Source organism: Mus musculus, chromosome 12, assembly GCF_000001635.26.
Source record: "Mus musculus strain C57BL/6J chromosome 12, GRCm38.p6 C57BL/6J".
In the NCBI taxonomy this organism is placed as follows: Eukaryota; Metazoa; Chordata; class Mammalia; order Rodentia; family Muridae; genus Mus; species Mus musculus.
In genome coordinates, this window is record NC_000078.6 from 8,206,377 (window position 1) to 8,233,528 (window position 27,152).

A 27,152-nucleotide genomic window follows, 5' to 3' on the forward strand; every position below is an offset into this window, starting at 1 on the left:
AACCTATAGGAGCCATTTTCTTTCAAACTATATTCCACTTCCCAGGCCCCTTATTCAAAGCCATCTTCACCAGATTTCTGTCGTTAATGGTTTCCTTCACTGCCTAAGCTTGGCTGCCTTAGAACTCACTCTGTAGACCTGGCTGACTTTGAATGCAGAAATCTTCCAGCCTCTGCCTCCAGAGAGCATCCTATTCAGCTACTTATATAAGCTACAACAGTCATAGTCTGCCATGTAGCAAAGTGAACATTGTGTGCAAAAATATGACAACTTAGTAAGAACATGTATATTCCAAAAGTAGATGGCCCAGAGAAAACATGAAGAATACAGAAACTGCTGCAAGTAACCTGAGCCTAGCTCTCCTAACTAACTGTGGGAAAGTCAGTTTCTTCGCACCTCATTTTACACTGCAGTTAACAGAAATAATCTCTGGCCAACTATAAAGTCTGAATTGCTTCAGTTATTTCTGGCACAGGTTCAGTGAAATCAGAAACATAAATCACCTAGATGCTACATCGTAGATGCATATCCAAGAATTAAAAGAAATCCTGCACCAATGCATTCTGTCATGTAGTCTATGGATGAAAGAAGGATGGAACAGATACCCAGAAAGACGCCCTTGATATGTCAGTAGTCCTTTAACAGCATTACTGGCAGGAAATTTACACACATAAAACTGACACCACTTGGTACATATCCTATGGTCACCGTAACATAATCATTTACTTTTATGTATTTATATCTCCAAACTCTAGTGATCACTTGTTAATACTGACCACACTGAAATGCTAAGGGTTTAAAAATTAGTTCATGAAAAACTCTTAACACAATGAATATCTTTTTCTATATTCATTAAATGTTACCTATTGGATGTGGAAAGTAGAAGTGATAAAAAAGGGTTATGAAGATATTTATCGGTTTACATTCCACAGCTAGTTGGATGTTGGTTCAGTAGTTATGAGCACTAACTCCTTTTCCACAGGATTTAGGATTGATTCTCAGCACCCACATGGTGACCCATAGGCTTATGTGGTTCAGGTCCCAGGGAACCCAGTGCCCTCTTCCAGCGTCCATAGGCTCCAGGCTACTAATATACAAAAAGATTTTTAAGTTAAAATATAAGTGATGTTGGTACTATCACCGAGGTGCTGGATACAAGCGCAAAGCTTTTCCATGTGTGATAATTACTATGGGTTTTTTTTTTCTTTCTTTCTAAGTTCCATGCTTCTTCTGGCTATAATACTGCCATATTGGCGACAGTATTTTGGGGGACAGAAATACACTGATTGCCTACAATTGTACCAAGTGTTGAGGATACTATCTTGAAGTTTGTAGTAAGCTGGAAATAGCTCTGGAAGGTCGCATTATCCTGAATATGAAACTGAATACTATATGAAGTTGAATACTAGCACTAAGGTCAGCTGAGAGTCAACTTTCCTGTGATCATGAGTCAGGAATGAAAAGCAACTGGTGGTGGAAGAAAGGAAAAGTGGGCAGATGGGGGGGGGGGGGGGAATGAAAGAACCTCCAAAGAGAGGAAAAACTCGTTTACCAAAACGACAAAGAACAGAGAGCGGGTAAAATTCAGGTGGTATGCTAGAAACGCTCTATGTGCTGCTCCCAGCAATCTCGCTGACTATAAACCACCTACCCATCAAGCTGCCACCCAAACTCTCACACGGGAGATCCTTGCAAAGCGTTCTACGGGTCCCGACTTCCGGGACCGGCGCGGCGCGGCGCTGTGACGTCAGTACAGGCGGAACTTCCGGGTCTGGTGAGGCTTTGCCGAGACGTCGGCGGACGACCCCAATACCTTGTGAGTGGGCAGGTGAGGTGATGCTGCCAGTACTGTGTGGTTTGTCTGAGGAAGGGCACGTGGGCTGCGCATGGGGTGGTGCTAGGATAACTGAGCTGCCATCACCCCGCGTGCACAGCCGCTAGGCCGTGCGGTACGCGATGGCACTACACTCGCCCGACCTGTGGCCAGGTCGCCAGAGGCTCCCTGGGTAAGGATAAGCCAATGCGCTGGCAGCCAGCCTTCTAGAAATAAATCCAAGTCTGCGCTGGGGCTCCCCAGGCATCTGTGGTCGACACTGTCCCTCGTGGATTCTCCTGAGAAATCTGCTGACATTAAAATTACCTTTACCCTTGCATATGATGTGTTGTTTCACTGCTTTTAACTTTTTTTTTTATTTTAGTTTTACAAAATGCATGGCTTCTAATAGTATAGTATACATTTCCCCAGCTTGAGAAGCTCAGCTTCTTGAATCTGTAGATTTATGCCCTTCCCAATTTTGAGAAGTTTCCAGATACTCTTTCTTAAAACGTGTGTTTTAGCCCCACATTGCCTTCTCTGAAACTCTAGTTGCATGAATTTTAGGTCATTTGTCATTGTAGTACAAGTCCCGGGGCTACTGCTGAGTTTTTAGACTGTTTCCCACCAATTCAGGTTTGTAAATTTTGTGGATCTATCCACGTTCTCTCATCTCGTTCTTTGTTGATACTACTCTGCTGATAATCCACCCCATAAGTTTTGTTCTTTCAATTATTACTTTTAAATTCCTTGCTCTTGTTTCTTATATAATATTTATGGTAGCTTCTGACCTTTAGTGTGCTCTTACATTTTTCTGGGCTTTGCTGTCTTCTTAGAAGAATATTTTAATCAAGCTCTTTCTTACTTTGGGAAACTATTACATTCCAGGTGCCTTCAACATTTTTCTAAACTACTTTGATGAAGAAGTTGGAATGTTAGTAGGAGAGACTTTTAAGATCATCATGGGCAAAATATCAGGTCACTTTTTCTGAAACGTTGTATTGTATGCCTGTGTCATAAAGGGTCAATATGCTTATCAGTGTGTTGTGAGCTAATGCTATGTGACTAGTGAGGTGAGGTCCTAAGAGGTGAGGCAACTTTGTTCTCAACCTCAGGAGGCAGCCTACATGCACTGCAAGAACCTATTAAAATTGGCCATGTGAAAAGATTAAATATGAATTAAATATAAGATTATGTGTTCAACCTATTTTTGTTTTAGAGCATTCATTGTTAAGCTTATCAATAAAGGTACTTCCAGATGACCCCTGTCCCAGTGAACAAGTCAAAGCCAGCTGTTGAGTTTTTCTTAGCTAACTCTACTTTGGATTGTTCCAAAACTGCCTGTGCTGTACTCTATAAATTTCTAACCCACACAATCTGTGAGAATATAACATATCTTCAGGTATTAAGTTTTATGGTGGTATGTCATGTACCAAGAATAAATGAAATCCCTTGTATTTTCTAGGAACCTTTTATTTATTTTTTTTTAAAGATTTATTTATTTACTATATGTAAGTACACTGTAGCTATCTTCAGACACTCCAGAAGAGGGCATCAGATCTCATTACAGATGGTTGTGAGCCACCATGTGGTTGCTGAGATTTGAACTCAGGACCTTTGGAAGAGCAGTTGGTGCTCTTAACCGCTGAGCCATCTCTCCAGCCCCCGGAACCTTTTATTTTTTTAAACTGTAACAGCTATCAGCGCATGTTCCTTGGAAGATAATTCTAGAATTACTTACTGGTTTCCCAACTCCTTAACCTGATATTCAAGGATGTCATAGTCTGGAGTAGAAGAATCCCAGCACTAGTCTAAAATTGTGTGTGTGTGTGTGAGTGAGAGAGAGACAGACAGACAGACAGACAGACAGAGAGATTCTGCAAATCTGTCTCTTGTGATCAGCATTACACTTTATCGAGTTTTTTGTTTTGTATTATTTTTTAAGACAAATCTTCTATAAACCATACTGACTTTGAACTCCTGATCTTTCTCCTACCTCCCCAGTGCTAGAAAAATAGGCATGAACCACGACAGCTTGGTGTGTGGTTTGGGGGATTTGTTTGTTTGTTTGTTTGTTTGTTTGTTTGTGAGACAGTTTTATATACCAAGTAGCCCTGGCTGGTCTCAAACTCACAACATTCCTGCCTCAGCCTCCCAAATTCTGGGATTATGGTAATGCACCAACATACCCAGATGATAGTTTCCATGTGATATTCTTTGACTCTTTTAGAAAACCCTTATGGTTATTAGCTGTCTGGTTATGGCTCTTCTCTTTTTATAAAGCCCTTCTGGTATTTTGCCTGTATTTTAATTGGATTGTCTCTCTCTTATTCATAGAAGTTCTTTACATATTCTGGATATGTGCATGTTGGTGAAATCTATTTTGTATGTAAGATGCTACACCCAAAAAAATATGAGCTGAAGACATAGCTCAGTGATAGAGCAGTTGCCTAACATATACAAAGTCCTGGGCTCAACTCCTAGCCTCACAAAACAGTAATTATTTGTTTAGATAGATAGTATACAGAGATTAAGAGAATGAGAAGAAAAATCACAGAGTCAGAGAACACTGTAAACCTACATTCACACACACAAATATGCATAATGACACATGAGTAGTATTCAGGATTTAAACATGTTGCTGATTCTAACAACAGTCTTATATCCAGAACACTACATATGAGAGTGCCTCCTCTCCTATCTCTTGATTATACTCTATCCATGTCTATTGACAAATGCAAGTTCTTAATCAAAAGAATGCATTTTAAAACTTGTTTCCTTTGTGGTTAAGGTACCCTATTTCTTGTTTAAATAACCTTTGACTGTCCAAAGATCAAAAGATATGTTATAATGTAAACACTCATTGCTTGGAAGCTTTCGTGTTCTCTTTTCATTTTTGAATTATATGTGGCACTCTCTGTTTCCATATTGAGATCTAGTTAGCCTGTGTTGTTTGAAAGACCATCTCTTCCTTACCTCCATCCCTATTCGCTGGATTTTCCTTTTTCATTATTTTCTACATGCAGACATCCAGTTTGACCAACACTGTTTGTTGAAGATGCTTTCTTTCTTTTTTTTCCCCCCATTATATAATTTTGGCTTCTTTGCCAAAAATCAGGTGTGGGTTTATATCTGGGTCTCCAATTCCATTCCATCCATCAATGTCTGTTTTTATGCCAGTACCATGTGGATTTTATTACTGTAGCTCTGTAGTACAGCTTGAAATCAGGGATGGTGATACTTTGAGCAGTTCTTTTATTATTCAGGATTGTTTTAGCTATCCTGTTTTTTTTTTTTTTTTTGGTTTGTTTGGTTGCTTGCTTGTTTTTCCATATGAAGTTGAGAAATCCCTTTTCAGGGTCTTTAAAGAATTGTGTTAGAATTTGATGAGAATTATGTTGAATCTGCAGAAATACTTTTGGTAGGGTGACCATTTTACCAATCCATGAACATGGGAGGTCTTTCAGTTTTCTAATAACTTCCTCAGTTTCTTTCTTCAAAGACTTCAAGTTTTTACTATACAAGTATTTTCACTTCTTAGTTAAGAGTTATCCAAGATATTTTATATTATTTATATTTTATATTATTTTTAATAATATATATTTTATATTATACTTTATATTTATATTCCAGGCTATTGTAAAAGTTATTTCCCTTATTTCTTTCTCAGTCCATTTGTTATTTGTATATAAGAATATAGGAGGTCTACTGTTTGAGGGGTGAGAAAGGTTTGTTTTCTTTTAGTTTGGTGGGATTTATTTTTTGTTTGCTTTGCTTTGCTTTGTGTTAATCTTGTATCCAGCCACTTTGCTGAAAGTGTTTATCAGCTGTAGGAGTTCTCTAGTGGAATTTTTAAAAGTCTTTTGTGTATATTCTATCATATCATCTACAATGATACTTTAACTTCTTCCTTTCAATTTATATTCCCCTGATCTCCTTTAATTGTCTTATTGTTCTATCTAAAAGTTCAAGTACTATATTGAAAAGATGTAGAAAGAGTGAACAACCTTGTCTTATTTCTCAATTTAGTGAAATTACTTTAGCTTTCTGTTCATTTAATTTGATGTTGACTATATGCTTGCTGTAAATCTGTAAATTGCCTTTATTATGTTTAGTTTTGTCCTTGGTATCCTTAATCTCTCCGGGGTGTTTATCATGAAGGGGTGTTGGATTTTGTCAAAGGCCTTTTCTTCATCTAATGAAATGATCATGTGGGGTTTTTTTTCTTTCACTTTGTTTGTATGGTGGATTACCTTGACAGATTTTCATGTATTGAATCATCTCTGCATCTTTGAGATGAAGCCTACTTGATCATGGTGATCTTTTTCATGTGATCTTGGACTCAGTTTGCAAGTATCTTATTGAGTATTTTTGCATCTATGTTCATAAGGGAAATTGGTCTGTTATTCTCTCTCTTTATGAGTCTTTATGTGGTGTGACTATCAGGATAACGGTGACCTCATAAAATGAATTGAGCAGTGTTCCTTTAGTTTCTATTTATTTGAATAATTTGAGAAGTATTGGTGTTAACTCTTCTTTGAAAGTCTAGTAGAATTCCTTGTTAAAACCATCTGAGATCTCTTCAGCCTTTTTTTTTTAAAGATTTATTTATTTATTATATGTAAGTACACTGTAGCTGTCTTCAGACACACCAGAAGAGGGAGTCAGATCTCGTTACAGATGGTTGTAAGCCACCATGTGGTTGCTGGGATTTGAACTCAGGACATTCGGAAGAGCCATCAGATGCTCTTACCTGCTGAACCATCTCACCAGCCCCTCTCCAGCCTTTTTATGTAGGCACTTTGTGCTATGTACTTCCTTTTAGCACCACTTTCATTTTTTACCGTAAGTTTGGCTCTGCTGTATATTCATTTTCATTGAGAGTGGGATATGTAAAAGATAAAGTCTCTGCTACCAGTGTGAGGGTCAGTGTATGATTTAAGGTGTAGTAGTGTTTCTTTTACAAAAGTGGATGGCCTTCAGATGTCCCTCAATAGAGGAATGGATACAGAAAATGTGGTACATTTACACAATGGAGTACTACTCAGCTATTAAAAACAATAGATTTATGAAATTCTTGGGCAAATGGATGTATCTGGAGGATATCATCCTGAGTGAGGTAACCCAATCACAAAAGAAGTCACTAGATATGCACTCACTGATACATGGATATTAGCCCAGAAACTTAGAATACCCAACATACAATTTGCTAAACAAAAGAAAATCAAGAAGGAAGACCAACGTGTGGATACTTCATTCCTCCTTAGAACAGGGAACAAAATACCCATGGAAGGAGTTACAGAGACAAAGTTTGGAGCTGAGATGAAAGGATGGGCCATCCAGAGACTACCCCACCTGGGGATCCAACCCATAATTAGCCACCAAACACAGACACTATTGCACATGACAGCAAGATTTTGCTGAAAGGACCCTGATATAGCTGTCTCTTGTGAGGCTATGCCAGTGTCTGGCAAATACAGAAGTGGATGCTCACAGTCATCTATAAGATGGAACACAGGGGCCCCAATGGAGGAGCTAGAGAAAGCACCCAAGGAGCTGAAGGGGTCTGCAACCATATAGGTGGAAAAACAATATGAACTAACCAGTGCCCCCAGAGCTCGTATCTCTAGCTGCATATGTAGCAGAAGATGGCCTAGTCGGCCATCATTGGGAGGAGAGGCCATTGGTCTTGCAAAGATTATATGCCCCAGTACAGGGGAACGCCAGGGCTAAGAAGTAGGAGTGGGTGGGTAGGGGAGCAGGGCAGGGGGGAGGGTATAGGGGACTTTTAGTATAGCATTTGAAATGTAAATGAAGAAAATATCAATAAAAAATTGAAAAAAAAAGTGGGTGGGCCTTGTATTTAGGGCATAGATGTTAAGAATTGAAATATCCTGGTGAATTTTTCCTTTGTTAATTATGTAGTGTCCTTCACCGTCTCTTTTGATGAGTTTTAGTTTGAAGTCTATTTTGTTAGATAATAAAATGGCTACACCAGCTTGCTTCTTAGGTCCATTTGCTTAGAATAAATTTTCCCTACCTTTTGCCCTAAGGTGATGTCTCTCCAGGATGTTGAAGTATGTTTCTTGGATGGAGAAGAAGGGTAGATTCTGTTTTGTAATCTGTTCGGTTAGCCTGTGATGTTTTATTAGAAAATCAAGGCTGTTGATATTAAGAAATATCAATAACCAGTGATTGTTAGTTTCTGTTATTTTGCTGCTGCTGGTGGTGGTGGTGGTGGTGGTGGTGGTGGTGGTGGTATAATATGTGTGTATGTGTTTGTATTTTCCTGGCATTCCTTAAGGGATTTATTAATTTCCTCTTGAAGGACCTCTATCAGATTCCACCATGTTGGACTATTCAGAATCTGCTCTGATAGGATAGTTGGGCTCTAGTAGAGACATACTGTCCTGGGTGTTATTGTGTTCTTACAGTGGCACCTAAGCATCTGGGTTTGGAGTGATTATAGGTCTAGGTGCTGATTTGTGGATTTGTCTTAGTTGGGTGGGTGTTTTGTTCCTTGGTTTGTTTCTTCTCTGTATTTGCAAAGAGTATAATTTAGACTGTGTTGTTTCCTGTTTTACTTGCCTTCTCAGCTGGTGTCTTCACAGGGAATGCCTGAGGGTGTTGGAGCTGTGATGCAGCAACTGGTGTGGGGGGTAGGGGGAGGTCAGGAGGGGATCCTCCTTGTGTGTCCATGGGATCCACAAGAGCCATGTGCAGTGGGGAAGGGAGCCTGCAGCTAGCAATCTGTTGCAGTGCTAGGGACAAGCCTGAGGGATTGGGTCTGGGGAACCAAGAGAGCAGAGAAGGTCTGCGGACAGGATCTATAGTTCACATTTTTGATATTATTTTTATATCAATTCTCTGCTTTCTTCTTACTCATATATTACATTTTTTCCTGTTATACAAATTTGTTACATATTCTTGTGCAATTCTTTTAGTAGTTGCTGGCTTTTTGTTGTTGTTTTTGGTTTTGTTTTGTTTTGTTTTAGCAGACAGGAAAAGCTTTGCTTTTCTAATTGTCATTGTGAAAGATTTTTGAAAGCGAGCTAGTCTGCTATTGCAAAATCAGATTTTAAACTTAAAAACAAACCTTGAATGACTGGTAACATTATTCAGTCGTAGAACACTTGCCTAGCATGTGCAAGGCCCTGAGTTCAATCCCCAGCATTGCTCTAATGAGAACCAACTGCCAGGCTCACCTCTGTTGTTTAGTACATGGAGATAGCCAGCATATTGGTGTTTGAAACAGAGCTTCTGCTATTTTTCATATTTTTTCACATACTGTCTTCCCATATGAAACACATTTTGTGTGTCTGCCATGAACCTTGAAAAAGTCAGTCTGTACATGTGCAGTCGCCAAGTATTTCACGACTGGGTTAAATAGTGGTACCCAGGAACCACATAAATCAATCTTCATTCAGAATCAGACACACAAAGTGTGTGTTCTGCTCTGTTTCAGAGGAAACAGTAAGTGGTGTGTGTTTGACAGTGTGCATAAAAATTAGCTTTTTTAGAAGCTTCTTAGCCACCAGATGTGTGCAGTAAGTACTACAAGTTATTATTAGATATACTTAATAATTGAACTCTTGAAGGTTGGGGAGCTCAGTGCAAGCCGAAGGACCTGAGTGTGGACCCCAAGTCCTCACTTAAAAGCTCTATTGAAACCTCAGCATAGGGAGAATGGGGAGGGACATATTGGTCCTGAGAGCTTGCTGACAGCCAGTCAGTTCATGTGAGACTGTATGGAAACATTGAGGTTCCAGAAAACAGTAAACCAAGATACCTAAAGTTGGCCTCTGTCTGCTGTACATATGCATAATGGGTAAAGACACACAGACCATTTAAAGGAAGGAAATCCAAAAACCTCCCCTGTGTCTTTTTTATGCTTAATGTGATTGAAGGCTCTCAGGACACCCTAAAAATCAAGCTTTTTAAAAAGTTATGCCTGTTCCTACATGATTGTAGGAATTCTGAGTAGCTAAAATATAAATATAAAAAATAAAACAGCAGGCAGCCGGATACTGAAGCCGAGTAAGGTGCACATACAACTCTACTTTGAATATTTGTGTTCATCAGTTCAGCTTTATTGTTCTCATTGGCTTTGTACAATGTAGCTTATATATCGGCATTATAAATAGTATAAATATAATGAAAATATTAGTTTAATCTAAGCTTCATACTGATCAAATGCTAGTTTTCTGTTTTACCTAATTTTTTATAAGATTAAATTGGATAAATTATGTTGCCACATAAAATTAAAAATTCAGAAATGATTAATACACATAAGCACTGCCCTTAGGAAAACAGGTTTGCCTAAGTTTCACAAATTGCAGTCACACTTGGTTTGGTCTTGGTTCTCATCCAGCCGGACTCTCGATGCTTATCAAGTTGATTTAATCCAAGCCTGCCTATAGGCTGTAGCTGAGGCTGACAGTGGAACTGCCACTCCTCAGAAACATAATTGTCATACAGTGCTTTGTGTCATTTGCAGAACTGAATTACCTCGTAGGTAAGATTTTCTTTCCTTCTTCGCTGCTTGGTGAGAATAAGACAAAGGAGGGCAGGGGAGGGAAGGCTGCCTGGGAACACGCGTGGGAACTGCACTCTCAGCCCTGCTTGGCTTGAGCTGACTTTAGAACTGCACTTGCAGGTTTCATTTTGCAGTTTTTAGAGACTGTGCTTGAATTTCTTATCTGCTTGAACTCTCATAAATCTCGAGGGAAATCAAACCCCCAAGGTGTCATTTACTTGTACTTAAGCAGTTAAGAGGCAGATATGTTTAATGGCGGTTCCAGGAGGCGGGCTGGATGAGAACCAAGTGTGATTAAAATTTGTGCAACTTACGAAAACCTGTTCGTTTCCCCACTGCTGAAATGTTGAAGTGTGGCCAGTGGCTTCGAGATCCAGGTCCAAAGTTAACATTTTGTGTAAAGCCTCATCTAATTTTGTTTCTGACGCATTGTAAATATCAGAAAACCTTCACAAACACAGTTCCTGTGCTATGGTAGTTCCTGAGACGAGGCTAGAGTGGCATTTACTGGTGAACTAAAATAAGTCTGTGTAAAAAGGTGACTGACGCTTAGTCAACACATTCGGTATCAGGAATGGTTTTCAGAAGAAAAACCAATTAAGACTTTTGATTAAACATGAAATTTTGAATATTTGTGTTCATTTCTTCTTCCTACCTAAATTCACAGAAATGATAGTAAAGTAACATAGACCTAAACAATGGAAATAAGGGACAGCAGATCCTAAGACTAGAGCAGTGAGATAGAAATGTAGGAGAAAGGAGAACTTAAAGGCAATTAGCAAGGCTGCCTCGATGGATACCGAAGAAACTGTAGCTTATCATTCTCAAATACCAGACATTGTACAATGGACTGTCTGTAGACCGCTTTATCACAGTTTGCTTAACTCCACGAATGACCGCTTGGGTTCCTTGGCACTTTGGCTATTGTAAACCACATTTTTATATCAGTCTTACAGAAATATTTTTGTAATTTTTGTTTGTTTTAGGATCAATTCTTCAAGCTGAGGCAAAGTGATTGTTTTTTATAGATATTGGCCCAAGCTGTCAGATGGCTTTCAGATGTGTGGAATTTTCCATTACACTGCATCCTAACTGGCATTGCATTTGCCTTGATTTAATTAAGATGGTTGGTCTGGGGAAAGACATTGAGTGTGTTTACACTAAGTTTTAAGCTTAGCTGACTACCTAACCAGTGTCCACTTGAGAAAATGACTGTTCACTGGGAAATGAGAATGCCTACTATACAAGGATGAAGGTCTGGGTTCAAATCCCCAGCACCCACATAAAAGTCAGGTGTGACCAGAGTGCCTGTGCTCTGAGCACAGAGTACATAAGGGGATAGAGACAGGAGGCTCTCTGGAGCTTCTTGACTGGCGAGCCTAGCCAAAGAAAGAGCTTCATGCTCCTTGACAGACTTTCTCAAGGAAATAAGGCAAAAAGGCTATACGGGCAAGCATTAGGTGTCCCCTTCTGACTTCTTCATGCAAGTATATATACACCAAACACATACCACCAAACACTTTTTTTAAAAGATGACAACAGGTAATATGAAGCAAGATACTGACAGGCTTCATGTGGGAAGCACAATTGAGCTGAGTCTAAGGTAGGAAAGATTGACAGAGGACACTACGGCATCTCGGGAGGGATATGTGAGTCCTAATTCAATCAGGAGACAGAAGCCACACGTTGTGTTATTCACAAATGGTGAGTGTAACACAAAGATCCATTAAGCTCCGGTAGGAGAAAAGCCACAACATTACTATGTAAAAGGGACTCTAAAGCGATTACCCTAGACCTGGAGAAAACTATGTAAAGAAGGATAGACTTGAAGTTCAGAGCTCATTGGTGGTATGCTTGCAGCCCTAGTACGTGACAGAGAGGTGTGCTGGTTTGCACAGGCCAAAGCTAGTGTCCAGTCACTGTGAACCAAGACTGGGAGGAGGGTGCACAGAGGGAGGCGGGACACTGCTGCAGGTCTGAGGCCCAGAGATGTGGTATGTGTAGGGGTCTCCTCATACAGGTGAATTGAGTCCCATAGGTAAGTTCAGAGGAAATTAGAGCACACATTAAGTGTCAGTGGAATTGGAAATTGAAGAGATCTCCCTCTGCAGCAACCTGGAGCAGTGTTTTCCACTCTGGGCATCCTTTACCTTTTGAAACTTTATTGTGGGGCCTCGATGCTTAGCAGCATCCTTGCCCTCCAGTCACTCCATTCCAGGAGTTCTTCTTAGTTCCACCAGTGGAAAAGCTCCAGAGATTGCTATGGATCTTTTGCTGACAAAGTTTCCTCCAGTTGGAAAGCAGCCGCAGTTGGGGGATTTCACAGCTAACAGCACAGGGGGAGAAGCACACGCTGGCAGAGCCTGCAAGGAAGCCACCATTGAAACTCTCCAATCTGCTCCTCCAAGAGCTCACCTTGGCCTCCCCTCACAAAAGAAAAGCATTTTAGAAGCCTGGGTCGGAGCTGTGAATGCCAGGATGAGAGTGGGGCTAGACCTGGGGGGTGGGAGGCAGTCAGTTGGTCATTGACAGCGGAAGGGAAAGCATTCCCGAAGTAACTGAGGGACAGAATTGTGAGCAGAGTGAAGGGACAGAAGAGCTGTGGCACTATGGGAAGGACAGGTTAGATTGAGGGGCAGGTTGGTGTGGAGGGCCTAGAACAGTGATTCCCAGTCTTCCACAGGGGCAGCATATCAGATATTTACATTACGATTCACAACAGGAGCAAAATGACAGTTATGAAGTAGCATCGAGATAATGTTATGGTTGGGGTCCCCACAGCGTGAGGTCGCAGCATTAGGAAGGTTGAGAGCCACTAGGTTAGAAGATAGAGTTTTGAAATGTTAAGACAGTGCCCTGCTGTCTGCAAGCGAGACAGAGATGGCCTCAGGGATAGCCTTGTCTGGCCTCAGTGGGAGAGGATGCACCTAGCCTCGTGGAAACTTGATGGGCCAGGGGTGGGGGTGGGGGGATGACCAGCTCAGAGAAGAGGGAGAGGGAGGGAGTGGGAGGGGTGACCAGGAGGGGGGCAGTGCCCAGGATGTAAAGTGAATAAGTAAAAATAATAATTTTTAAAAAGACTCAGTGCCCGCAGATGGAACAAAGAAGGCACTGGAGGGATTACATAGAGTTCAGGATCACCAGTTTGTCTGTATGAAGTTATCTAGAGAATTATTTATGCCTGCTGCCTCATGTCCTAGGCATTGTCTGCCTACCTCTTTCATAATTCAGTGACGTAGTGTTTCCGTGACACAAAACAGTGTGCTTACAGAAGTTTTAAAGAAGAAGATGACTAGACTGAGCTCAGTGGCCTTCCATCCTGGGAGAGCTGAGCCTTTCACCAACCTTGGCCAGGTGGAGGTAAAGGGCCTGTGTCAGGTGAGGCACCGGGCCATCAGAGACCTGCAGACTAGGGAGGTGGATGTCATCCAAGGGAACTGTCACTCCCAACTGGAGACAGAGAGGGGAGCATGCTGATCTGGCTCTGATTTCTGCTCCTTTCTGACCATGTGACTGCCTGTTTTGTGGGAATCCCCTTATTTGTCTTTCAGTCCTTTAATGTAGATAGCCGAATAGTCCTGTATCTTTGACACATGCCCTGTGGCATTTTCTTCTACGTGGTTTTTTAAGCTTCCCCCCTTTTTATTCTCCAATACTGTCTTTGGCTCATGGTTTTCTGTTTTACTGCCTTTTGTGGGGATGGGAGGTTTGAGAAAGGGTCTCCTGTAATCCACACTAGCCTCAAACCGTATGTAGCTGAGGAAGCTAACCTTGAACTCATGTCTTCGAGTGCTGAGACTGCAGCTGTGCAGCACCACACCTGCCAGCTGCTGGCTCTGTACTTTGTTTCTCACCCTTTCCACCTTTTATTTAGAGATGGCCTCAGAAGTCGAGGAACAAATCCCTGTGCGTGAGGAGTTCTTTCTCTGTGGTGGAGTTGAAACCAAGATCATAAAATGTGGGCCCTGGACTAACCTCTTTGAGAAACAAGACGTCAGCAAGCCAAAACAGCTTATCTTCATCATTCCCGGTAAGTCGAAAAGTCACAGGTTCTCAAAACCTCTGGTTCCAGAGTGACTGCCGGTAAACTGGAGAATCACAAATAAAATTACCACTACGAATGATGGTCACGGTTACTACTCTGGGTGTGTGTTTTTAGTTTTCTTTACATTTGTATCTTCTATATTAGTTATTGTATAGAGAAACCTTGTCTTATGGTTGGTACCACATACATAGTTTTGTAATTTGCCTTGTAAATGTTTTTTTTTTTTTAATATTTACAGCTTTATAGAAGCTAAAGCTTTAAATAACTTCTTTCCACCTTTTTAAAGATGCTTATGCCCTTAGGTGGAGTTGTTGTTCTCGGATTTTCATCTGGGTTGTCTATGACTTTGCTCTGTCACGGTCAGAGATGTCTGGTTGGTTGCAAGCATGAAGCTTTGGCCTTGTGTTCTTCCTGTCACCGTGGCAAGACCCCTTTGAGCTGTATTTTACCTTATTTTCCATATTTATGTGGCTGTACAGCTATTTTCATCATCATGAAACTGATCAAATTGTCTTTTCCTCTAAGATTATACAGACAGCCCTGCCCTTTTGCATGCTTTTTTTTGCTGATAATCTTTTGAGCTGGAAGCCCTGTGTTCTCTTTGCTTTCGAGTTGGGTGGTTCCTTAAGTTCCATTCATGGGATCAGTAAGGCTGTTGTTGCCCTCCTGGTCTTCAGGGATGTTTCTACATAAAACAGATTGTTCTGCAGCTGAGTCTGTCTGTGTCCTCTGCCTCCTTGCAGTTAGCTCAGTGTATTTCCCTGTTCATAGAATGCCTTCACATCTAGGCCTCGTCCTTGCTCGCTATTTTCTTATCCAAGGTACTTTTTTCAGTTTCTTCGTTTGCCTTCATAGTGTTATCTTATTGAGAGAAGAAAGAAACCTCATTAAACTGATCTTTAAAATTAGCTTTGTTCTGACAGATCCTCAGAAACACTTATGCTATATGCTCCTGGCATTAGTTCACACGTCCTTTTATTCTTGTGGTATATTGGGGTGGGCGGGGTCAGTACATGCTGCTAACGTGGAGGTTGGAAGACAACATGGAAGAATCAGTTCTTTCCTTTCACCACATGGGTCCCAGGACTCAAACGCAAGGTTTAAGTCAAACACTATCTTTTAAAACATGATAGTTTTATTAGTTCTTTGAGAATTTTATATAATGTGTTTTGATCATATTCTCCTCCCAGATCTCTCTCACCTCCCCATCCACTCCTAACTTCTTTCCCTCCCTTAATATCTAAGTCCAGTTTGTGCTGACCAGCGTGTGCTAGGTATTGGTCAACATTTCTCATTACTCTGTGTCAGGTTAGATCCCTTTCCTAGAGCTCACACTGCACTCTTGATATTCTCTCACTGTTGGTGAAGTGCTTCGGTTATTTCCTGAGACGTGCAGAGGAGCAATCTTGCAAATAGTGCAGCCTATCCAAGAGTTGTGTAAGGTTGGGGGTGTGGCATGGTGGTCTGAGTGTGTGTAACGTATGGAAGGAGAAAAAGACACTGTCTTGGACTCAGCATCTCTCTTTTTTTAAGATTTATTTATTATTATATGTAAGTTCACTATAGCTGTCTTCAGACACACCAGAAGAGGGCATCAGATTTCAAATTATGGATGGTTGTGAGCCACCATTCGGTTGCTGAGATTTGAACTCGGGACCTTTGGAAGAGCAGTCAGTGATCATAACTGCTGAGCCATCTCTCCAGCCCAAGATTCTTTTTGAAACTCGGTCTCATAGCATGTGATAAAATAAAAAATAGATGTACTCTACCAGCAGGGAGAGCTTGAAGTTATCAGCATATTGGGTGCTGCTCCATGTAGCAGAGGTTTGATGAAGATGGGGTACAGAAAATAATAGACTCACGATCATGGACTGGAAGCACAGTATCTTCCTGAAACTGGGAGGAGGGAAATTTGGCAACTGAAATGGACAAAATATGAAAGGATTTAAGAGGAAACTGAAATCATCCCTGCCCACCACATGGCTGTCTCCCATTAAGGGTTGAAGTTTCTTTCTGAGAGTGACTCTAGTGGAGAGTGGGGACAGTAGAATAGCCTATATACTGAATGAAAGGAATTAAATTAAAAAAATAAAAGTATATAAATTTTTCATCAGCTTCACAATGAAATGGCAGACATATTGGGAGTACAGCGTGAAAGGGCCCAAGATTCATGGGGAGTCCTCAGAGTTAGGGGTGCTTAGGCTGTTAGCCACTTCCAGCTAATGAAAGGACCTACGCTTCTAGTTCTTACAAGTAGTGCCTGCATGGGAATCAGCGCCTGAGGACACAGGTCCCTTTGCCCTGCCATTGACTTCTGATGCAGAAACGCTGGGGGTGTCACAGTCATGCGTAAAAGAGGAATTTGCTGCTTAAACTTAATGCAAATAAGTCCTTTTGGATTTGATAACTGTGATGAATTATGGGGCAGAGGTAGTGACTCAGCCCAGCTGGATTTCGCAATCACTTAACATGGGCATGACAAGAGGAGTGTCACTTAGGTATCCCGCTTCTCAGGGCATACATGAGTGGCTGAGAAGGGTTAGGATGGCATTGGCAAGTAAGTCCTAAGGTCTGTGAAGTAGCTGAGTGAGGTGCTGCCCACTGAATGCCCCACCTAGGGACTCGCTTCACTTACTGTCTCTTCTGTGTAGTCTGCAAAGACCAAAACAATCGCCTCTGCCACTGAGGTGTGTGAGGTGTTACAGAGTAGTGAGAGCTCTACTGAAAAGGTTCAAGGGGCAGAGAGCCCACAGGGAAGCTATGCTTCCTGTGTGCCGAGGAAGTAGAGGAAGCTGTTGCCAGGTGCACTGCAGATGGAGGGAAGTGGGACACATTCCTGGTCCCATGGTCTCTTTCCTCTGTGGCCTCAGTCATTTCTGTGAGATTCCAGAGACGCCTAGGCTTGTTGTGCTCCTTAGTTGGTGGCATTCCATTACCCTGTCTTTGGGAGCTCATCTACATGAACTGTCATGAAAGTTGGGGTGCGTGTTTACAGGGGAAGGCATCTGGAGTTCTGTGGCCTCTCCAGGTGTGCTATCTTCAGCAGCCTCCTTGTGTTGCACTGTGTGTTGCTCTCTAAACGCTGTCCATCCGTGGTTGTATAGAACCTTCATTTTCAGAAGGTTGCTAAGAACAAGGGTAAAGAGGTCAGACCTGCCCAGTCCTCCGAGATAGGCGCAGTGAAATATGAAGATGGTGGTAAGTGGACCCCAGCACCACACCAGCTGAGAGGAGAGAACCTTCCCTACACAGAGGTAGATAAATTTGGTGGAGAAATGGTCAGCGTGGTGGCACATGACTATGATCCCAGCACTTGACAGGCTGAGCCAAGAGGATTGCTTGGAGTTCGAGGACAGCCCTGGATTCATGGTAAATACCAGGCCAGGATGTTCTAGAGTGTGAGAAACCCTGACTTAAAGGTGAAAGAGAGGGTAAATACAAAGCCAAGTAGACATTAATGGAAAGAGACTAGTGTCACTATGTGTAAAGACTGTATATCGAGGGTAGGCATTCTGATTCAGTGTTTCATGGTCAGTATGTTTAAAATTGTACCTATATTATTACTAAATACACTCCTGACAAACTGTAAGTTCCAATTTTACTCCAAGATGAGTATGTGACTCATTCAGCTTATAAACATGATAAGTAAAATCTATTTGTAATGTTAAATGAATCCTGTCATCTACAGTCACCTCTGTTTAGTCATAATGTACATAATGTACTTTTTAAAACATCTTAATGGATCCAATTTGCTAGCCTTTAGATTCGAATTTTTCATGTGTATTCATTGGAATACTGACTTGTAGTTCTGTTTTTCTAGAAGTCACATCTGCTTTTGGTATGAGGGTGATATACACCTCACATAACGAGTTGATAACTATTTCTTCCTTGTGTGTTATCTTGAAGAATACCTATAAACTTGATAGTATTTTTCCCTTTCAAATATTTGACAGCATTTAAAGGTGAAGCCGTGTAGGTCTGGATTTGTTCATGAGATCTTTAATCTTTAAGCTTGACTTTCTTTAGTTCTTAGTGGGACCATTGAGATTATTGAAGTCTTCTTGAATAAGCTGTGGTGTTTTGTATCTTTATAGGAAGTTACCTATTTTATGTGTTATGTATATTACCAAAATCATAATGTTTTCTAATTATTCTTATAATAAAAAAATGATTGAAACCTAATCATGCCTTAACTCTTAACCACCCCTGTGTTTCTTCGACTAAAAGGCAGATTTCTTACTGTAGTCTCAAGATGCTGACTAGGTTGTCTCCCCCTCCACGCTGTGCAGCCAGGCTTTGGAATCCATGTGTGTTCCTTGGTAATGATGGTATTGACTGTAATAGGAAGAGCCAAGGTCTGGGGGACTTGTGTTGCTTTAGTAACTATGCTCTTTATTTCTTCACTGCCTTTGTCTTACCGTCTGGGCCTCAGAAAAGTCACTTCCTCAGACCTTGGGTTTGTTGTTTTTTAAGTCATACTAATACCTATCACAATATCCTATCTATACTAATACCTATCACAACATCCTATCTATACTAATACCTATCGCAACATCCTATCTATACTAATACCTATCGCAATATACGAATACCTATCAAAACACTTGTTTTGTTTGTAAGAGTTATGACACTCGTGTATCAGCTCACCCACTTAGTTATGTGTGTATATTCCCTCATACTGTATAAACCCCATGGAGCTCCTTGTATGCCTGTGTATGGCACAGTGACTTCCAAACAGCAAGTTCCCAATGCAAATGTAATGGTTAAAGTAATATGGAAGCTATACAGTGGGAATAGAGAAACTGAGCATATTGTAGTTGACATTTTACTTGATGATAATAAAATAGTATATTAAAGTAAGAAGAATTAATTAGGATCCTATAATCAATAAGAGGATGGGCTTGAATCTACGCTGCCATAAAGGCCGTTCTATAGTGTGCCATTACCTTGTGCTCAAAGTGTTTTTGCATAACCTGTCTTTAGAACTGTTGAATCTAAATCATTGCTTGTAATAATTCTAACAGCTTCTGTTTACTGATGGCTAGTTTCTATTGCTGTGATAAAACACTATGACCAGAAACAAATTGGGGAGGAAAGGGTTTATTTTATCTTATAGCTTTACCTTCCATCATTCAAGGAAATTAGGGCAGGAACTCAAAGCGGAAACTGATGCAGGGGCCATGGAGGAGAGCTGCTTACTGTCTTGCCTCCCTTTGCTTGATCAGCATGCTTTCTTATAGCACCCAGCCCAGGGATGCTACCACCCACAGTGAGCTGGTTACTCCCACATCAATCATCAATCAAGAACATTGCAGCCCAGGCTTGCCCACAGGCCAGTCTGATGGGAGTATTTTCTCAGCTGCAATTCCCTCTTCCCAGATGTCTTTACCTTGTCTCAAACATTGCACAACCTGTTTGTTCTCACTGCCCCATCAAATGAAGACTGAGTGAGTTAGAACGTGTAAACACTAACTTCAGGTACAATCTTCCTGTGCTCAGAGGGTTAGCAAGTGACGCCTCTAGCATATGTTGACTACGTGGCATAAAAATGTGATTTGAGGATAGAACACGCTCCTGGTAGGCCACAGTCAGTAAATTCTTTGTAAAGTAATATGTAAGCTAGGCAGCGGTGGTTCATGCCTTTAGTCCCAGCACTGGGGAAGCAGAGGCCAACAGATCTCTGTGAGTTCAAGGTCAGCCTGATCTACAGAGAGAGTTCCAGGACAATCATAGCTACACAGAAACCCTGTCTCGAAAAAACTAAGGAGGAGAAGAAAGAGGAGGAGGAGGAGGAGAAGAAATAATTAAATATAATTTCAATCAGAATCCCAAAAAGAATTTTTTAAGTGGAACTAAAGTTTGAGACCAGCCTAGAAAGTTTTAAATAAAGAGAAAGGATTTGCCCTGCCAGTTACTAAAATATGAGCATGTACACCTGTATGGTGTGTGTGTGTGTGTGTGTGTGTGTGTGTGTGTGTGTGTGTGTGTGTGTATGTATGTGTAAAGGTGTATAAGATGGAATGTTTTAGCAAAGGACTAAATGACAAAGTAAATAAATTGAATTATTTGATTCCAACACAAAAAGTTCCTGCAGAGGTTCAGTGTTGGATCAGAAGATGCTCCAGATTGGGAGGGGGGGGGGTGCGGACTTAACTTAATAATGATCTGAAATGCCATAGGTCTGATCTTGAAATGCCATAAAGACAGGATTAGTGGTTTGGGGCTTCAGCCAGGTGACAGTGGGAAGCCACATAAGGGTGACTTAACAGGATATTTCTGTGCTCTGATTTGTGGCTTGAAGATCTTTCTTGTGATACCTCAGTATAAATGTGAATGTTACTAGATTTGTAGAGAATGGTGTGAGAAAACTCTGAGCCACATTTTCTGGCCTGTACATCACCTTGCATAGGTCTACTGCTCTTTCAAATCCTGAGTCTTTCTTTCCCTAGGTAACCCAGGCTATTCCGCATTCTACGTGCCATTTGCAAAGGCCTTGTACACTTTGATGAAGAGCCGCTTCCCGGTATGGATAATCTCTCATGCTGGGTTTTCGGTGACTCCCAAAGACAAGAAGGTTCTTGCAGCACCACAGGGTATGTCCTTGTTAACAGCTTGTTAGCATTCACAGTTCACAAGCAAAAGCCTCTGCTGTGTCTTGAGACCCAGGGCCACATTTTTATAAGTTTGAGAAGGGAGAGCCGGTGCCGGTGCCGTGGTGGTATGCTAGATGGTTTGTTAGGGAGAGGATGGCACTGTAGCATTGCACATATTTGCATTTTACCAATAAGAATTCTCAGATGTTGACTTTCCTAAAGTGTTTAAGTAAGAGAATACATAATTTAAATTCCCTTCAAATGTTAAGCTTCTGCCAAGGGCTTTTCCCCTTGGTGGTTGGAGGGAGGTAAGGACTTCTGGCTTGCTTCGCTCCTGGTTCTTACAGAGCACTTCTTCTGAATTAAAGACACAGTAACATTTTACCTTTGTATTCTTTATGATTATATATTCTTGATTCTCTTTGAAATTAATATACAGACTTCAACACACAAAGTTGTACTTTACAAATGATCTCAGGTGATATTCAAGACTAGTTTTGATTAATTTATTTTTAATTGTACTCTGGCCACTCACCATCATATCAGATGTAATTATTTTCTATTTTAAAATGACTGGTTATGATTATGTATGTGAACTCGTCTGAATACTCTCTGAACATTAGTGTATTCAGGTAGATAAATAATACCAATTTATCTTGTTCATAACTTTACAGTTTATAGATGATCTCTTAGTTCCAGTGACTAATGCATGTTTTTTATTCATTTTTTTAAAGTAAATATTGTATTTTTCAAATTAAAATGATATGTACCTGTTAGGTAAAATTTGTACAATACAGAAGCTAAGTAAAATGTTTTAAATTGCTGCTTTATAATTTAAAATTGGAAAAGAATATTATAAATTATAATGCTTTAATTTAATTATGATCAAAAATTGTTAACTTCAAAATAAGTAAACACTGGCCCATTAACACCAAGACAAGAGATCCTCTAGTACTTTACTGCTGGGTACAGGAGCCCAGGCATCGTGCACAGACTGAATGAAGCCTGTGAGAACTGGCCTTTGGTTTTGTTTCCCTTTGTAAAAATGCAGTGATGAACTATGTATCTTAGACCTGACTAATGTACTTACTTTTTTCATAAAGGTACTGATGAACATTTATTTACTGCTGGTTACAGTTCAGAAACTTTAGCTGGCAAACATCATGCACAAGGAAAGGATTGAATACAAAATTCGCCCAAAATAAGTAGTAGACTTCCAGTTTCATCTCTGACCCGTAGGGCTTGGAGTCTATCACTCCTGTCCTCACATCCAGATGTCAGGCTCTCAAGAAGACAGGCCAGGGTGTGTACAGTCTGGAGCAGTGGCATCGCTGTGAAAGAACAGCTCACTTGGAAGAACTTAGGCAAGCCTTAGCCAGTAGAACACACAGAGGTGCAACGCCGAAGGTTGGAGAGTGACGTGGGGATTCTCAGGGGCTTCCCAGGCTCCGTGAGTATTCCCTCCAGGAACTCCCGCTTCAGTTCTTTGTCAGTGTTAGGACTTTGGTTTTGGTTTTGTTGCTTGTTTTTTAGTTTGTTCTTTTTTCTTTAAGATTATTATTTTACCTGTTTGGTGTTTTGCCTGCATGTACGTATATCCACCATAAACATGCTTGGTGCCTAAGGAGGTCAGATCAGAGATACAAATTGGTTGTGACCCAACATGTGGGTACTGGAAATTGAACCCAGGTCCTCTGCAAGAACAAGTGCTCTTAACTTCTGAACCATCTCTCCAGCTTTGCTTGTTTAGGTTTTAAGACAGGACCTCACTAAATAGCTGAAGATGTCTTTAAACTTGCAGTTCTTCTGCCTCTCCCTCCATAATGGTGGGATTGTAAGAATAAGCCAGTTCTCAATTACAGTTTAGATTTTAAATGTCCCCAAAATGTTCTTCCACTGGGGAGTGGTCTCCAGTGAGCTATTTTCAAACATACTTTAGTGCCTTCGATAGGTGTATGCCAGGAGGGCTCTGACCTCATGAATGAAACACTCCATTGAGGGATTGATAATGTAATGGAATCCTGAAAGGTGGTAAACCTTTTGTGGAGTAAGTAGTTTAAGTTCATTGGGGTCATGACCTTGGAGGATGGTTTTTTCCTTGTCCTCTTCCTTTCTCTTTTTCTGCCCTAGTCCCCAGCAGCTTTGCTCTACCACTCGTTGCTGAGATGGTCTGTTTCCCAATACCCAAAACAATAGGGCCAGACAACTGTGGGTTGAGATCTCTAAAACCAGGAGCCAGTCTCTGTGAGTACTTTGTCATGGCAGTAAAACTGACACAGTGATTATCTGAGAATATCTTCCAAGGACTTCTAGGGGAGGGAGCAGGAGGAGGGATCACTTTGCATCATTCCCAAAGAATTATCAGTAGCAAAAGCCTACTCTCCAAGGGATGAGACCCTGCCAGACCTTGTCTAACCTGAGGTAAGGGCCTGCTAGCCTTCTTGCCTCACATAGAGAAGGATCTGAAAAGCATTGGCTCTGATCACAGCACAGAATCTCAGACTCCTGAGACTATATTAACTATACAGTTGTAGAATGCTTCCCCCGCCCCCATATTTTACACTATGTTAATAGCCTTTGACTATAATAAAGGTGTGTGCACTGCAAGTTACAGGACCTATTAAAGAGGTCTTTGGGGAACAAACAATGGCATGGATGAAATCAAAGCCTCTAATAAATATTAAATGTAGCTCAGTTCCTGGCCACCTTAACATAAAGCCGCATGCCAAGAATCCATTCACTTCAGTTCCCAGTACTGGTACATCATGTCCAACTTTAGTCAGAAAAGTTACAAGGCTTTGTAAAGGCAAGAGAAAAACGCTAAGACCGAACAACAAATTGTGAACCATAACCAAATTCAGATGTGCCTGTTGCCAACTTTAAGCTTATCAGATAGAACGTTTAAAATAACTATGACAATTAATAAATTGAGACTCTAATGAATAAACTATAACATGCCACAAAAGAATAGTGATCCAAGTGACAGTTGGATAATTTGTTAAAGAAAGAATAAAAAGGAAATACTAGAAAACACTGAAAAAATGGCTTTCATGGGCTTGCTATTAGGCCCAGTATAGCTAAGGAAAGGATCTGTGAAATTGAAAATAGATCAGTAGAAACTTCCCAAACGGAAATGCAGATAGGAAAAAAGAAAAAAAAAAATATGTGCTCTTGAAGATGAGGATAGCTGGGCGTGGTGGCACACACCTTTAATCCCAGCACTCGGGAGGCAGAGACAGGCAGATTTCTGAGTTCGAGGCCAGCCTGGTCTACGAAGTGAGTTCCAGGACAGCCAGGGCTATACAGAAACCCTGTCTCGAAAAACCAAGAAGAAGAGGAAGAGGAGGAGGAGGAGGAGGAGGAAGATATCTAAGAACTATGGGCAGTTTCAAAGATCCAACATCTGCATAATTATAATACCAGAAGATGGAGGGGGTGGAGAGAATGGAGGGAGAGGAGAGGACGGACAGAATGGAGAGGATGGACAGGGTGGAGCCAAAGTAATGGAAGCACTTAACTCCCATAATACAACTCAGATGCAGGAAGCCTGAAGAACAGTGAGCAGGATAAATACTCAGAATCTTCGCCTGTTTGCCACATATCGAAATTACAGGAAACCAATAGAACCCTTGAAAAACAATAAAGAAATTTCCAAGAACCCTCTTGTCACACACAAAGAGGAGAATAAAGTAAAATGTTTAATTACGAAAGAAAAATATCATCAACCCAGAATTTCGAGTCTAATAAAATTATACTTGGAAAGGAAAGGAAAGGAAAGGAAAGGAAAGGAAAGGAAAGGAAAGGAAAGGAAAGGAAAGGAAGGGAAGTAGTGACTTTCTAAACAAAAATGGAGGAGACTGTTTGCTTTAGTTCTACCTTACAAGAAAAGGGAAGTGGAGGAAGAAACTCAAATCTGTAACAAGAAAGGAGAAGCATAGGTTAGAGGGATGGCTGATCGGTTCAGACCTGCTGCTCTTTAGACACCAGAGCATGCGTGTGTTTGTGTGTGTGTGTGTGTGTGTGTGTGTCTGTGTGTCTGTGTGTCTGTGTGTCTCTATGTCTGTGTGTGTGTCTGTGACTGTGTCTGTGCATGTGCACATGCGCACTCACACACACACACAAATATAAAAAAAGAAAAGCAAGGAAGAAATTAGTAAGTTTTTAAAGTTCCTTATTCTAAATAACTGCTCGGGCTGAAGAGTTGGCTCAGTGGTTAAGAGCACTGACTGATCTTCCAGAGGTCCTGAGTTCAATTCTCAGCAACCACATGGTGGCTATAAATAACTGCTCCATTAGTAAGTGATGGCAATGTATGGGTAAGTTGATGAGGATGAAGAAAAACAATTAATATCATTGTTATGTAACTAAAGGTAAAGTGATACATTGTTACTTACATTCAGCTTAGATTATGTACTGCAAATTCTAAGGCAACCACTAAAAAAATTAATAATAATAATAATAAATTTTTTAATTAAAGAAATATAATGACCATGACATGATAAAAAGAAAATGGGATAGTTAAATACTCAATTAAGACCCAAAAAAGTAGAAGAGAGAAAGAAAAAAAAACATCAAAATATAACACACTTAGCAGAGATGAAAGGACTCAGTAGTTAAGAGGAATTTTCTTGCAGAGGACCCAAGTTGGGCAGCTCACAGTCACCTGTAACTCCAGCTCCAGGGAATCCAGGACAGTTTTCTGGTCTCCCCAGGCACCTGCCCTCACATGCACATACCTACACATAGACATTCATATATATACATAATTAAAAATTAAATCAAAAATTTAAAGATTTAAAATTGTATATGATCATTTATCTAATTGTATTAGTAATCAGTTTGAATATGAATACTTTAAAGGGTAGTCTCTCAGAGTAGATAAAAATAAGATCCAACTATCTGCTGTGTACAAGAAACTCTTTAAATATAAGAGACTAGTGGCTCCTTAGTGAAAACTAATTATCCATTCCCTTTGCTCAAACTTCTGAGTCATGAGCAGCCATCATATCTTATTCATCCTCATCATGGAGAAAAAGACATATGTATAGCATAGAGAGAATTCTTAGTTATGGCAATAACAGCACAGTAACTATCCAAAGCTGTACGAAAATCAGAAGCAAATAAACACTCTCTGAGTAGCAACTTTGAAACTGAAAACAGATGGGAAGGATCAAGCAAAATCAGGGTTCTCAAACTCTGACATGCACTGAAGTTGTTTATGAATGTAAATGGCCACTTCTCAGAGTCACTGGTTCAGTAGATGTGGGACACTATCAGAATCTGTATTTTAACAACTTCCCAGAAGCCTTCATGCTGCTGGTGCTAGGACCGCATCTTCTATACCTTGGCTGTGGATTTTTCCCTACTAAGTAAGTCCACATTTCCAGGAAATGTATTTAGTTTGTGTTTTAAACTGAAGCTTGCTTACTTGAGTGCTTATTGTTGGGACTGCTTCTGGACTTACTAATGAGTTAATGACTTAGCAATTACACTGAGCTCTTTGCTACCTAATGAGAACAGTGCCATCTAGAGGCATTAGCCCAGAGGGCCAGCAGATAAGTAGCTGGGTAGAAGGGCAGTTTATCACCACTATGGACTTACTGATCCTCATCTAGGCGATGGTATGCAGTGCTGCAGGAGAATTAAATAGAACTAGAGATGCCCATCTCCACCTTCGGAGGTGACTCTTTCCATCTGTACCCTGAGGATCCCAAAAATTCTATGACGCCAAGTGTAGCCATGGCCTTACCATGCTCCGAGACCTAGCAGAGATAATGTAAAGGTCACACTTACAAGTGTGTGGCCTAGCAGATGGGTGAGCACAGCAGGACAGTTGCGTCATTTCCCATCCCAGATGATGGTCCTGAGTACAGGTGCCCTGACATGCAAGATATAGCCTGAAAACTACATGTTGGCTGAAAGAGAGCTATGGCAGCACATCAAAGGTTGGCAGACATTTGGCTTCATACTAGCACGTGTTAAGATTATGAACAGTTGGAAATAATCTTCTGGTTGCAGCACATCGACAGAATCATAAAGTGGATATAATGACAGAGGAGATGTTCTCTGATACCACAAAGGGATGATTCAGGAAAAACTGAGACAAAATGTTAACAAGTTGGGACTTTAAAATGTTTTTTGGCTTTGACTCACTAGAACAGCTTA

General features: G+C 40.8%; 1 protein-coding gene and 1 long non-coding RNA gene across 15 annotated transcripts in view; one reads left to right on the forward strand and one right to left on the reverse strand.

Annotated features, from left to right (window-relative positions):
• The window catches only part of Gm33037, a 165,202-nt gene extending 163,445 nt beyond the window's left edge, over positions 1 to 1,757 (reverse strand). For both annotated transcript variants that reach the window (XR_381233.4, XR_381232.3), the window contains exon 1: positions 1,652 to 1,757. This is a non-coding gene — a long non-coding RNA (predicted gene, 33037). The remainder of the gene's footprint in view (positions 1 to 1,651) is intronic.
• Positions 1,719 to 27,152, forward strand: part of Ldah (lipid droplet associated hydrolase) — a 92,717-nt gene continuing 67,283 nt past the window's right edge. For 3 of the 13 annotated variants that reach the window (NR_157106.1, NM_001364261.1, NM_001167767.2), the window contains exons 1-3: positions 1,750 to 1,828; positions 14,224 to 14,379; positions 20,844 to 20,987. Coding sequence is in view for 9 of the 13 variants with exons in the window: in NM_001364261.1 (NP_001351190.1) it covers positions 14,226 to 14,379; positions 20,844 to 20,987 (298 nt within the window). In the remaining 4 variants the exon portion in view is untranslated. Of the gene's footprint in view, positions 2,007 to 14,223; positions 14,380 to 20,843; positions 20,988 to 27,152 lie in introns of all 13 variants that reach the window. The other 10 variants (NR_157108.1, NM_172401.5, NM_001167768.2 and 7 more) reach the window with 6 other exon arrangements.